The sequence below is a fragment of the Vanderwaltozyma polyspora genome, genomic scaffold, assembly GCF_000150035.1.
Source record: "Vanderwaltozyma polyspora DSM 70294 KpolScaffold367 genomic scaffold, whole genome shotgun sequence".
Lineage (NCBI taxonomy): Eukaryota > Fungi > Ascomycota > Saccharomycetes > Saccharomycetales > Saccharomycetaceae > Vanderwaltozyma > Vanderwaltozyma polyspora.
This window is the reverse complement of record NW_001834587.1, coordinates 1-15,039: the sequence shown is the minus strand read 5'-3', so window position 1 is coordinate 15,039 and position 15,039 is coordinate 1. Positions and strand designations below refer to the sequence as shown.

The window sequence follows — 15,039 nt, the reverse complement described above, 5'->3', positions numbered from 1 at the left end:
CTCTTACTTCAATTTTCACTGGAATCAAAAAATATCAAATTATACCTTTTAGCCAGGATAGGTAGTATTATTATCATTATAATGATGATAGCGGTGATGCTCTATTTCTATTTCTATTTCTATTTCTATTTTCCAGTTTCTAGTGTCTAGGATTTTTTTCAGTTCATCTTATTCCATTTTACAACTGTAGTGTATGTATGTATATGTGCATGCATGTTTTATCTGGTTTGCTGGCAATTTCTTGTTTGCTAAACCCACCACCCAATTTAATTTCTCTCTTTACCTAAACCTTGCCTCATCATTCTAACGCTTATTGCTTATACCGATTATACTCATATTTGGTAACTTCCTTGACCTCATTATACTTTTTCATTAATTGTAATCTACTGTTAACGGTGGTGTGTGCTCTATCTGCTCTTCCCCTTCTCCCTAAGATCACAAGGGAAATTATAGGTTTTCAGACCTTGTTTCTTTGTTGAATCCTATACACCTACTGACCTACTCACCTCTACCTCTTATCCTTATTATGATGAGTGCAGCTTAACTTTTTTTTCACCTCTTGTTACTGAAAGTTTCTATAGACTAATCGAGCCTGAGGTTGATTAATTAAAATGTGGTTAACTAACAATAGTACTACTTTACTCATATTAATTTAGAACTCGTCTTTACTGTTAATGGTAATTTTGTATGCCCTCAATGCATACACTTTCCAGTTGGTTAATTAAATTTTTTTTTCTTATGCCCTTGAAGTTCATGCTAGATCATATTTTAAAAATCCTTTAAAATTATATTATATAAATGAAGTTATGGATGGGTACTTAATGTAAATGATATTCCTAGTTTCCATCATTTGTAATTATTGGTTTGTTAAATTTGCATTTATCTTTACATAGGTTATCAGGATCAATAGATCAATGACATTTTTGTACTAATACCATTGATTAAATCAGACGCTGTGTGTTTTATTGTATAATCTATTCATTCACTCATATTAAAGTACCTTAAATTTACTGCATAATTTAATAATACCATTTTTTTTTTATTTAATTTAATTTAATCTGTATCAGAATAATTATTCTTCAATTTCCCAATCATTATTATTCGTCATCATTTTAAAGCTTTTTCTATTTTTATTGTACTTTTTTAGTCATCTTTATTTAATTGCATAGAGATATATTACTCTTTTATATTCTCACTTTTATCTCTGATCCATTCTATTTATCCCAACTCTGTTTGATTAAAAGGAATCATCCCAACCTATCTACACGTACACCTATCTACAATTCATCATATACACGCATAAACTCCACACAATTCCCTTTCCATATCAATCCATATTTTTAATATAGCATGAATGTTTCAACAACTACAATTATTAACAATGATAATGTTAAGGTCGTCGATTCCTTACCAAATTTACACCATTTGGCCCATATAAGAAGAAATGTTGCTAGATCAAAAGCTGCTAACCCAAGTCTATTAAAAAATCAATTCAATGTTCATAGAATCTCCGTCTTAGAATACAGTAAATCTTTATTAAACCATTTAATTAGATTAGAAGATTCGACAAATTTAGAATACCCATTAATTATTAATAACTTCAAAGCTCAACCACAGATCAACGACAAAATGAGAAACTTAATCATAGATTTCATAATTTGTTGTCACACAAGATTAAAGTTATCATCTTCAACTTTGTTTTTAACCATTGATTTATTGAATAGATATTCCTCCAAATTTATTATCAAGTGTAACAATTATCAATTGTTTGCCTTAACTGCATTATGGATTTCATCAAAATATTGGGATTCCAAAAATAAAATTCCAAATTTTAACATTTTAACAAGTTTATGTTGTAATCAATTTACTCCTACACAATTTAAAGAAATTGAATGGCATCTATTAACTTCATTGAATTGGTCAATTTTACAAAATCCAACAACTGATTATTTTATTGATTTATTATTAGTTATCGATAATAATAATAGCAGTCAAAATTTAAATCCAATTTATTGGAAAAACTCAAATTTAAATTTAAATGAAATTAAATCTGGAGCTATCCTATTAGCAGAATTAGCATCCTTTGATTTGAACCTATCATTTAGTTATAATTCATCTGCAATTGCATTGGCTTCAATTACATTAATTACTTTAGCATTGAATTTCCATGATTTAAATAACTGGGAAAATTATCATGTTGATTCTAAAGATGCCAATTTAAATAAGATTTGTGATAAATTATTATTTTTAGCTACCGATAAGGATGCTTTCCCATCTTCTTTTAAATTTAAGTATTTGAACGATCAACAAAAAAATTCTACAACAGCTGCTGTTACCAACACCAATTTGAATAACGGAAATAAAATATTAACAGCTTTATCAAATTATTATTTGCAATTGCAATTTGAAGAGTTTTACAATTCTCAAGAATTTAACAATTTGGCAAATTCAATCAATGATAATTTAATTAATGATCAAAATATTATGCATTCAAATAACGAATTTATGAAAACAAATCAAGATTCATCTAGTAATTGCATGAAGGGAAGAATGAATATTTACAGTAATCATAGTAATTATAATGACAAACATTACAATAACAGTAATATTAATATTACTAACAATTCTCCTCATTCAGTTTCATCTTCAACTTCCTCTTCTGCAATTTCAACCTTTGCATCTCCGGATTCTGCTATGACTGCAGAATCTGATAAAGAAATATCATCTTCCACTTCATCACTGTTGCCAAATTCATTATTGTTATTACCATTAACTCCAACAACTCCAACATTATTTCAAGTCGATACCAAATCTAGTGAGAAAAAGAGATTAATGACACTAAATTCAATCAATAATAACAATAATTTTTCTAAACAAGATAATCAAGCAAGTGCAAGATCAAATCCAATAGTAAATATACCTGCTAGTTCAGGAATTAGAACTTTTGTTAAAGGACATATCAAAAGATCATCTTCTTCAATGGATATTGATTTTTTTGATACTGATATGGATTACAAACGTAACCCTAACAGATATTAAATTATAGTTTAGTGAAAAAAAAGGACTGCAATTTTTTTGTCATCACCATCATCACTATCATCACCATCAATTTTTATTTTATTTTACTAATCTATATTTATCAAACTTTGCATATAATTTCTACCATTTATACCTTTAGCAATATTACTAAATTTAAATATACTAAAAACTCACTAAGTAAAATTCTAGTTTCTCTGTTAAAACAAACTTATCCATTATTTTTCAATCTTAGAATGTTTTTACAATAAAGACACATTCATTAATTGTGACCTTTTAAAGTGTCTCTTCTTAATGCATCAATAAGATTATAATTAGAATTGAACGTGATCTCTTGAGCACTTGAGTATTTGATTGATTGAATCAGTCAGTTAACTTAAAAAGAATGTGTGTGCTGTTTCATATATTTGCTGTCGTATTTTCTTATATATACGATGTTTTCTTACCCATCTGGAATTTTTTTTGATTTCTCTGGCATTTTCATTACGACTTGGTTCTCTCTCTTACTACCAAATGAAAAATTCTTCGATGCCCAACATCTTATATATAAATGTGTTATGATCAAGGAATATTATACATTGATAGAATACTATGATTTCTAAGGATGATAAACTACTCATAAGTCTACTACTCTCATACACTTGCATATTATATAACGATTATGGTTGCCAAAAGACAGACAATTGATGAATCAAGTGGTTCCCATGGCTCTAAAAAAGCTTTGGATCTAGACTCAAAGTTGACATCTCGGTATACAGCTTACTATCCAGAGGAACATAAGATGGAGATTGATGTCATAGATGTTCCTCAAACTGAGGAGGAGCAATTGAAATTTTTCAATGATTACGTTGCTTTAAGAAAACCTTGTAAAATCAGAGGTGTATCTCCAAAAGGGTTCCCATTAGATGAATTGAAATATGAAAACGTAACTGATTTTTTGGATAAAGAAGAGGTACTACAAATCGAGAAGAAAGTGGATGGTGGGTTTGGTAGTGGAACTAAAAGATTAAAAATGACTTTTGAAGAATTTATGGAAAGCCTAACTAAAAAGGAAGAAACTGGCCTTTATTTGACAACTCAATATTACGAAGATGATCCAGAGAATGGTAATTACTCAAGTGATGAAGATGAAAAGGATCAGGTTATTGATGAAAATTTTAAAAGTAGTATGTCTGATGTCGATTCTTTAATAAATATTAAAGATATGCACGACGACTTTGACGAATTGGAACCTTTTGAAAATGAAGAAGATGAAATTGTTGAAGACGAATTACGTATTAGAGAATTATACCAACCTCCTATGATTAATCTTGCTAAGACTCTACCAGAGACTCCTGAATTTTTAAAGTACCTTATCCCACAACAAATTAATCTTTGGATTGGTGCTACATCCAGAAAAGATAATATCGACTTTGCTAAAAGTTTCCAGAAGGATACATCAGACAAGTGGATGGGCTTAGGAAGAAATATTCCAGGTGACGGTTCTTCATCAGGTCTACACCATGACCATGCTGATAATATTTATATCCCAATTAGCGGGCACAAAAGATTCACATTGTTCTCACCAGGTGATGCAGCTAAAATGTATACAGTTGGTGATATTAGACAGATATACAATTCGGGTATTATTGACTATGTAAGAAATAGTAAAGCACCAAACTGGAGGCAATTAAGAGATGATGGTGCAATTGTCGCAGAAGTGTATAAAAAATATTTGGAACAAGATAATGAATTAAGTGACTCAGATAAAGCCAAATATGAGAAGTTTATCGAGTTAGACAATGAAGAAGGATCTAAATACACTGAAAGAGATATATTATACTTAGACCCACCTTCTTTTTCCACAATCCCGCCGGCATTTGTTCATATTGATGAGATTGCGGATGAGAGAACAAGATCTGAAATGAGTGAAGTTATCAATGTTAAATGGCCATTATTCAAAAACGCAAACAGAATTACTGTTGATATCAAAGCAGGTGAAATGTTGTATCTACCAACTGGTTGGTTCCATGAAGTGACATCATATGGTGATGAAAATAATACAAAAACCAAGAATCATATACATGTTGCAGTAAACTATTGGTTTGTACCACCAAATGGCGACAAAATAGACAATGTATACTCTAACGCAGATAAATATTGGCTATCTGATTACGAGAGAACCAAGGAGTCTTTAGAACGTCTAAGATCAGATGACACTAATTGAGATTTATCTTATTTTCATTTGTGGCGCATTGGTGTGTGCTTTTTTTTTTTTAATCCTTTTTTTTTTGTTCGGATTAATTTTTGTTGTATGTTTTCCAATCCCAAGTGACTGTTTCGGATAAATAGTATGGATGTACAAATAAATCGAAGCTTTGTTTTTCCGATTTCTCTATATTTCTTCCGGACGCGGAAAGTTTTTCCCTTCCCCACCATAAGTTATTCCTTTTTTTTTCTAATTTTAGTATGTTTTTCCGCATCGAAAAAGAAAAAATTAGAGAATTCTGTTGATTTTTCAACTATTTTTTTTTCTTAAAAATACGGGAAATCATGCGGTTATATATGCGGTGACTGGGTGTATTCCTCAAAAAGTTGTCATTTTTTGTTTAATTTCTTTAAAAAACCTTCAAAAGTTTTCAAAATGATTAATTTATTGAGAACAACTATCATCACATTTATATTGATCTATGTTTATCAATATAAAAACTACTGTTAATTTGATTATAAATGTAGATGAAAGATCAGTAATAGGGAATCTAGATAGTGAACTGTTTTTGAAACTTCGAGAATAGGAATCGACAGTCGCATCCAGATTGAGCAGCAATCCCAACGGTGTTAAAACTGTAGATAAATCAAACTTTTCCTTTAAGATATATAGATGATTAAAAAACCAATGATCTCTTTAAGATTGGGAAATGTGCATGGGTAACTATAACCAGCTATAAGGAATAGATCGATAGTTTACGTGTGACTGGTATTACTTTAGTAATAGTCTACTGGAAGATAGGGAAAAAAAGAATACGTGGAATCATTTACTTTTAAGTAAAACTTATATTTTATTTAAGAGGCCAATTTCTTCATTTAGAATCTTGTTTACATATATCATGCAGAAGATATCATCAAATATTCCATTCCTGAAAAATCACTGGAACATGTAATTTAAATTAACTTAACTTATCATTGGACAATACAACTATAAACCTCTCTTTGTCTTGTTTAGTATTTATCAATAATTATGATGATTAAATCTGTTTTTTGACTAACCCACGCAACTTTTTCATAATTTTTCAAAATTGCGCGATGACTCTCAAAAGTGAAACTTTTCAGTTTTTTTTTTTTTTTAACTTTGATTTTATGTAAAGTAATGTAAGGCAAGGTACGATAGAAGTGTTCTTAAATATTCAAGAATTCATACAAATTAAGTTACGATTAGGGTTTTGTAGTCACGACTAAATTCAATCATTTATCTTAATTAGTTAATTTTAAATTTTGTTTGAAGACTAAAAACAAAACTGTTTATAATCAGAACCCAGTAATTCATAACAATACTAATAAGGTGCTTAATCATTAAGTTAAAGTTATCCGATAAATTAGGAATCGATAATATAACCTTTGATTAAAATAAAGTAAAAATAATATAATATAATCAAGTCCTTAGTTGGAAACTATATTTTATTATTCTTAGCACTTATTTTTACATTCCTTTTTTTATTTCATTTAATTTAATTTTTTTTGTCTATTTAATACATTTTACTTCAAGTAAAAATACATATTGGAGGTTTTAATTAATTTTCCTATAGTTATTTAATTAAAAAATTAAAATTAAGATTTAATACTTTGATTTATTCAATATTTTAAAGTAATTTGTTTTTTAAAAAACAATTCATATTTGCATCAAGTGTCAGACATTATTCATTTTCAGTTTTTTCTTCAATTATTTTTCCCCTATTTTCTATTGAAAAATAAGATATACATATATATTTGAAATTACTATGGCTTTAACAAATCCAAGACCGTTTCAAATCCCTACCTCCACCACTGATAATGAAATATTATTAAACACTACATCTCCTGTTTTCCAGGCCAGTGCTTTAGGTTTAAGCACTAAACCTGATCCGATTACAGCAACTGCCGCAGACGTATTCCCAAATATGTCTTCTTCATCGCCATCAGAATTAAGTAGTAATCCTAAATCAAAAAAGGATAATAAAAAAGATAAAGATGTACCGGCTGTTGAAATTTCTAAATTAATACCTGTCACAGGTGATAGACCAATTCCATCAGACAGGTCTGCTCCGTTAGATGACGAAGTCTTATTTACTGTCTTTATCATTTTATGGGAGAAAGACCCAGATCAACAAGGTATGACTGTAAAACAATTATGTGACTATCTATTAGAGAAGAATCCAGATATGTCTAATTTGTCAACAAAACTTTCTAATCTGATATCTGCAAAATTAAATGCTTATGTAAAGAAGCTGGAAAAGGGGGAAAAGACCTTAATCTACGCATTATCAAGAGAGTGGTCTGATTCTTCTCCAAGAAGAATGCTTTATGTATATAGAGGTATTCTATCTCCGGATTACAAAGAACATGCCCAGGCCGCATCTGTACAATTAAAGCAGCAACAAATGGGTCAGCAAATTAACTCCCAAAAGGGTAACGGTGGTAGTTCTGATAATAGCCAGAATGATAAATTTCTAAACGATAGCTTTTCATTCAGTAAGAAAGTTGGAATGTCGAATAATTTAGCCTTTACACTCGGAAATGAATTCAATATTCCATATTCTACATCTCCGGTATCAGCAAGCTTAACACCAACAGCACCAGCCAATGTACCATCTCCAGGCAATGCATCTGTAAAATCTAATTCCAATAATCAAAAAAAGAGGACAGGCGCCAGTGATTCGAATGACGTCAAATCAGATAGCAGTAAAAATGGAACTAAAAAGGTTAAACCTAATCCTACTAAAGTACCTGGAAGTGAGCAGGCTCCAACTGTGTCCCCACCAGTTGTATATATCACTGCTGCTGCTGCTGCCCCAAGGCTATCAAAGGCCTCCAAGGATAGTTTTAAGAACACTTCTCAAAATTCCGCTGGAATTCTTTCAGCATTACATAAAATAATTTCTACTCAAACCCCAATTGAATCACAGTTTAAAAGAGATCAAAGCAATTCAAGTACAGATCCTTTAGTTAATTCACAATATGATAGCAGTCCAATAATCCCATCAGCATGGATGAAGACTGTTAGAAATGGGTTTTTGACGGAGGATATTGAATCACCAGAGTCTATAACTTTGGATGATCTGGATAGTATTTTTAATTAAATGGGTAATTTAACGGTTTATTGTTTTTATAATTTAAGTTGAGCTTCTTTTTTGCTATACGTCATCAAAAAATATATGTAATTTATATATCTCTTGTTGATGTTAGATTGTACCATACGTGGCATAATATAATCAAACTCCTTGATTCGATAATGATATTATTAATAGATTTAAAATGCGATATGATTTTTGTTACATTTAGACAATGGATTTACGTATCTATATACTTTCTCTATATATTATTTTTCAGGGAAGACAGTACAAATGTCTTGTTATTGTCTTTATTCCTGAATAGTAATCATTATTTTGTCTTATTTTGGTTTCATAAGGGATAGAATTAATTGAGTATAAAAACCATGCCAAACTAATGTAGAAAATTTAGTAATAGTTATCATGGTCCAAAGTTGATAGGGAATGAATAATATGAAAAAATAGAAAATTTGAAGTAGATGTAATAGAAAAAAACGTGAATGGCATATAGTGACCAGAATTTAATATGGATTAAGCATAGGCCCAAACATTCAAAATTTGATCATTATTTTCCTTCAACATATCCTTTGCTACAATCCAATCATCTTCGGACTCTAAGATAACATAATCACCGTCTTCGTCTTGATATTTAATCTTTGTAACCGTGCCTGAATGACTTATCTTTTTCTTAATTGTCTGCAATAATTCATCGATAGAAGCATCAAGCTCTATCAAAATTGTATAAAAATCAGAATTAAAAGCAATGCGGATTAGTAATGAAGAATCTGGAATCGAACTTTTATAATTCTCTGATATAGATCTATATTCGTTGCCAAATGATGATGTACGATTCTTTTGTTGCATGTCAGAAATACGCTTCACATGCGAACTATTAATTGATGCCATACTGTTGTGTGCTTGTTTATGTTGAATTGGTGAAGTTAACGATGATCTATCACCCGTGCTACTTGTGCTTCTAAATGACTCACTTCTTATATTACGAACCAATGACTGTAAACATGAAGACCAATTATCCCTTGTTTCCTCATTTTTAAATTTCAATATGAAATTACCTTGTTCTTTTGGAGATTCCCAAGTAATATTTAAAGTATGTGTTCCTTGAGGATTGATTTTATTTAAGTTCATGATTAGAATTCTTCCTCTTAAATCTAACTTTGGTTCATTCACACCATCATTATTTTGGTTTGCCGAGCTTGAATGGGAAGAAGTTAAACTTAAGGATAAAGATGAAGTTGTTGGCTTTTTCTTTAATGACAATGATGAAGATTTCTTTTGGGTAACCTCAGAGAATAGAATAATAATTTTTTCAAATAGATAAACTTCAAATTCCTTTTCTGATTCCGAGGAATTGCTAGTAGAAATAAAAATTTTATCGTAGTATAGTAATTCGCCAAATTTTGCAATTCTATAACCTTTCCAATTCACAACTCTATTGTATAATTTTTTTACAACTTCATGATTTTCTGTTCGTCTCTGATTATCATTAATACTTCTGGCTATACTCTTTGCTATATCCAAAGCCATTTCAAGCTCCTTAGGATTATTACTTAAATTTGAACTTTGTAGCAACTCTTTAAGTAACAATGGATACCTACATAACCTTTGGACTGGTTTATATAAGAAAGATTGTAATTCCAGCTTATTCTTAATGACGAAATCTGTATCTTGGAGTCGCTCCAAATTATTCGATAGGAAATCAATTGCTGCATTTTGACCTATGGACCAAGGTTCATATAATTTAAAAAAATACTTGGAATGCATGAATAGAGCACCGACTCTTTGTTTTGATGGATCAACCTTTGCGTTTATTTCCAGAGAGACTAAAAATCTTCTTTGAAAGTCAATTGCTTCTGATAAATTTGGAAATAACATATATAATTCCTCTGAAGTAATCAAATTGCTCTCTAACAATTGTTGTCTGTATTTTTCTAAGATTTCTAGATCAAAAACGTATTTTCTTTCAGTGGCTACAAATTCTTTCATAATTTTACTGTACGATTCGAATTTTTTGATTGAATTTTGTGATTCGTTAATAAAATTTGCTTCATCATTTAGTACACTAATAGTCGATGGGAATACATCAGGTGCAGAATCCATTAAAGTAATTACTACATCTAAAACTTTCATTAATTGACTCGTTGAATTTCCAAAAACGTCTGAAATTGTAAATAATTCCTCATCAATAAAAGCTAGATGCTGTTTACAACCCAAAATAAAATCATATATGGATTTTTTACAAATTTTTAAATCATCTGAAGAGACGACTGGTAATTTGACTTGGTTTTGGACAGAATTGAAAATAATACAAAGTGGAGAACCTTGTTGAAACAATTGCGATAATTGTGTAACTGGATCACAGTTCTCTGTAATTGGTAAAATACCCATACTGAATGTTAGTAATGTATCTTCTATGTTACCATTATGACCTGAATTTGGATTAGACGTTGATTGTACTGAAGATAAACCAGAGGAGGCTGCGTATGTGACCCCATCTAGTGAAGTGTCATCTTTCATGCTTGAACTTGAGATTGTACTACTTCTACCACCATTAGAAAGACTAATCTCATTATGGCTATCTCTTTGATTTAGTGTATTATTGCCGAATGTCGAATTTAAACTCTGATGACCTAATTCCTTCTGTTGCTGTTGTTTTTGCGATAGTAATAATGATTGTCTTTCACATAAAAGTTCACTTGATGAATATGCTAAATTTAGATAAGGTTTTAATTGAGATAATGACTCCAGTCTTCTTTTCACAGTGACACAGATATGATATAATGAGTCTTGGGCAGTTACGTTTGTGTTCATTAGATTATTTACCATAATTGTCGTTGACGGAGTTCTTGAGCCATCACTAATGGCTATACTTGATGTATCAAAAAGTTGATTCTGTACCATGAAGAAATATTGGAAAGACTAAGTCAAAACACTGTGATTTTTTTTTAGATGAGGTATGTTGTGATGAATTGAGAATGAATCTATGAGATAAGATCAAAAAGATGGGAAGTAGTGAATATATTAACCCGTACAATTTTTCCAATTTCTTAATTTCAAGTTGATATGCTTGTTTATTTTTTTCTTTCTTTTAAAGAAGAAAAAAGAGATAATGAATTATTATTATATTTGGCAATAGTGAATCTGATGCAACTAAATTTGTAATGCTTGAAAATCTTTTAATTTTCTTAAATCAATTATTAAAGGAATAGGAAAAAGAAAACAAAAAGACAATATATATATATATCTATTTGATATATATAAATTTTTTAGTAATACGAATTTAATATAATTTTTAAAAAATTCGTTTGCATATATTATTAACGAGAAGAATATAAATATCAAACCAGTATTGAATAGTAGAATTTCCGATATGAGTGAGATCCCTTTAGAATAATGTGATTTTGATTTTAATATGGAATAAACGTTATATTAGATGTCAGTTAGTATCTATAACACTAAACTGAAAGAAGACGGGAGGGGTTTTAAAACCAATTAATAGAGTTTAAACTTAAGCCAACTGTACAGTGTTTTTTTTCTGGCTTGTAAAAACATTAACCAGTATAATATTCAAATCATGAATCAATTAGTAAAAATTGCAATGTAACAATCCTTCAAAATGAAAAGATGATAAAATAAATTCAAATTTAAAAATAAATTACCAAAGAAAAAAAATATCCAACCTAGGTAATTTTGGATTCGAAGGAAAAGTTAAATTGTACGTAACTTTATCAAACAAACCAAAATGAAGAAAATGAAAGTTAAAATGCAAAAAAAACCTATAATAAAATATAACATCATCATTATCGTCATCCCAGAGAAACGACTGCAACAACAGAATAGACAGGACAGAGAGAACATATACCCGTTAAGAAACACCTGAGGATAGAGTAACAGTAATAGCTGCAGCAATGGCATCATGGTCTCTTGTATCGAAATTTCCGGAAATCGATAATTATCATATCAGTCAGTTTTTCATACAAAAAGGAACCGGTCACGTGATAATATATCTATGTTTGTTTTTCATTTTTTTTCTCGCGTTGTCACGACGCGAGAAAAAAAAGAGAAAACTGGCACACACACTCAAACCACCAAATCAATTGCCACTCAGTTGAGAGCTCACTCGCGCCACCCATACCTAAGCAAAAAGAGACGATCAATAACTATGGCGGTTATTTGGGGGGTGGGGGCAACCACATAATTAAAAGAAAGAGAAGAAAAAACAGTAATGATAATCAATATATATGAATGGGATAATAAAATACCTCAATGCTCAAATATGAAACATTATACCTACTGAACATATAAAAAAAAGACAAGCATGCCAATATATATATATATAAATGACAGGTACTTTTACTTTAAACTACATACTTTTTTCTCCCAACCCCACCATACCGCTTCTCTTAATTGTGACATGTAAAAGTAAAGGAAGCGTTTTTCTTATTATTATTGTTCTTATAATTCGCTCTTCCTTTTATAGTGCCGGATCCTGATTTATTTATTTATTTAAATTTTGAGACACTTTTAAGATAAGACGAAGACGTATTAAGATGTGATGGATATTAATATATATATTTATATTTGTATATATATAAACTTATTTATTGTTAATATGTGACACTACACGTTGTGTGGCATGTACTATTTTATCTGCTACTGTTCCTACTGCCAGTATACCACCAATACTTGTTATACAATTCAATAGGAACCCTGACCAGGTTGTCGCATGTTGTTCTCTGTTAATCACTTTTAATGGTGAAATTTCGTAATCTATGAATAATCCAGGTATACCTTGACGACTATTCATTGTAGTTGAATAGTCGGTTGCATCTCCTATTGGTTTCATGTGTGATGTGACCACTAGTTGTGATGTTTCTTGTGCTTGTTTGTTTAGATACTCGAATCTTGTAGGAACGATTTTGGCAAAATAGATGAATTGATGATTATGGGCATCGATTGAAGGTAATTCTTGGTGGCCGTCTAATGGCGAGGTCATTGCCACCAGGTCTTTATTGGATTTAAATTGTGCCACTGGTCTACCGAAACTTAGATGTTCGATCATGTGTTTGAAATTTAGATTTTTATGATCATTATAAAATGAAGTATCATGGAAATGACCTCCTCGATTTTGGAAAGCTTTACCTGGTGCAAAATGGATATTGCCATGTATTCTGTTCAATAAAGCTTCTCCTGATATTCTACATCCTTCATTTAACTGGTCGTTCATCTTCTCAACATAACCTTCTCTTTCACACTGTTCGATATTTTTACCATCAAAGAAAGCCCAACCTGCATCAGAATATGCATTTTTAACATCCTCACAAGTTTGGCAACAGACTTTTTTATCAACACTCTCTGCTTCATCATTCTTAGATTGATCTCTTGCACCGTAACATGAACCACAATAATTTTTGTCCTTTGGAGAATATTCTAATAAATCTTCACTAACTTTAAAATTTGTAGTTCCTAATTGCTGGCCATCTGAGCCAATTCTTGTCTTGGTGAAACCTGATTCTGTAATATCCAACTGTACGTTCCCAGAATCATCCATTATATCTAGATTTAACAATTGACAAGGTATAAATGGGAAAGTGATATCGATATTTAGTTCTAATTTTAAATGGTGTTCTCTATCTATCACTAGATTTGGTTTTGTAATTACATGATTAAAATTAATCCATTCAGAGAATAATAGAATTGCGGTAAATGATAAACAGCATAGTGTAATGATACCCCCGACTCTTGTTCTGATCCTCACGTCCTCTTCAGTCTTTGTGAATACGTCATATGCTAAGATTGAATTTCTTTTCATGTTTAAGAGATGTCAATTAACTTAATAACCAAAACATATATACATATATTTATATATATAGATAGATACGTGTCGATGGTATGACTACTTGCAAAGATATATGTGTATTACAGTTGAAACCTAACCAAGCAATATATCCTATATAGATTTTAATATTAAATATACAATTCGACTTTAAATTGTTTACATTCTTGATTTAAACAGTTTCGAAATCGAAATCGAAATCGAAATCAAAGTAGATATTCGAATTGGAATTGGAATTGAATACTATTGCTGTAATAAAAGACAAGTCAAGAGAGTAGGAACGATGGAGTAGAGAGGGAAGGGGAGGGAGGGAAGAGAAGAGAAGAGAAGAGAAGGAAAGGGTATTTTACTGGGAAGTAAGATTATACATAATTAATTATTTTTGCTATCAAAGCGTTTGAACAAGAACAACGTGACAAAGTCTACAAGGAAAACGGAAATATTCATATATTCATATATTCATACATGCGTACGTCCAAGAAAAAATCCATTTGGACTAATTTCAAATAAAACAAAACGGGTTACGTTGATGAATATTAACCGAATTCATCCAAGTTAACCTTAGCTTTTAGGTTAACCTGAACGAAATGAAATGGAATAAAGACTAGAAAAAATATGGTTAAATTTTTACGGAGCAAATAACCTAACTTAACCACCAGGTTAATGAATACTTGGTTTCAAACTAGGAACAAATCCCACCCCTTGTTTCTGTTTAACCCAAAGCATTCCGTCTTAGAAAAAGCTAGGAAAAATATTGGATTCTTCGTATACCCACCCCCAGAAAAGAAAAGGAAAATGTATCGATTATTGGCAATGCAAGCACCCGCCATATTTATTAAAAAGAATATTGGACATCGCCCATACAGG

General features: G+C 30.5%; 5 protein-coding genes across 5 annotated transcripts; 3 read left to right on the top strand and 2 right to left on the bottom strand.

Moving 5' to 3' along the window:
* Positions 1–1,350: 1,350 nt before the first annotated feature.
* Kpol_367p5 (uncharacterized protein) lies at positions 1,351–3,039 on the top strand (the record flags this gene model as incomplete). Its single annotated transcript, XM_001642858.1, has 1 exon — positions 1,351–3,039. The coding sequence occupies one exon, from the start codon at positions 1,351–1,353 to the stop codon at positions 3,037–3,039; it is 1,689 nt and encodes a 562-aa protein (XP_001642908.1).
* A 658-nt stretch (positions 3,040–3,697) lies between these two features.
* Kpol_367p4 (uncharacterized protein) lies at positions 3,698–5,242 on the top strand (the record flags this gene model as incomplete). The annotated part of the gene is made up of 1 exon (XM_001642857.1): positions 3,698–5,242. The coding sequence occupies one exon, from the start codon at positions 3,698–3,700 to the stop codon at positions 5,240–5,242; it is 1,545 nt and encodes a 514-aa protein (XP_001642907.1).
* A 1,768-nt stretch (positions 5,243–7,010) lies between these two features.
* Positions 7,011–8,348, top strand: Kpol_367p3 (uncharacterized protein; the record flags this gene model as incomplete). The annotated part of the gene is made up of 1 exon (XM_001642856.1): positions 7,011–8,348. One exon carries the CDS (start codon positions 7,011–7,013, stop codon positions 8,346–8,348), a length of 1,338 nt encoding a protein of 445 aa, XP_001642906.1.
* Positions 8,349–8,849: 501 nt separating this feature from the next.
* CDC24 (Rho family guanine nucleotide exchange factor CDC24) lies at positions 8,850–11,237 on the bottom strand (the record flags this gene model as incomplete). The annotated part of the gene is made up of 1 exon (XM_001642855.1): positions 8,850–11,237. The coding sequence occupies one exon, from the start codon at positions 11,235–11,237 to the stop codon at positions 8,850–8,852; it is 2,388 nt and encodes a 795-aa protein (XP_001642905.1).
* A 1,696-nt stretch (positions 11,238–12,933) lies between these two features.
* Kpol_367p1 (endoplasmic reticulum-Golgi intermediate compartment family protein) lies at positions 12,934–14,148 on the bottom strand (the record flags this gene model as incomplete). The annotated part of the gene is made up of 1 exon (XM_001642854.1): positions 12,934–14,148. The coding sequence occupies one exon, from the start codon at positions 14,146–14,148 to the stop codon at positions 12,934–12,936; it is 1,215 nt and encodes a 404-aa protein (XP_001642904.1).
* Positions 14,149–15,039: the final 891 nt, after the last annotated feature.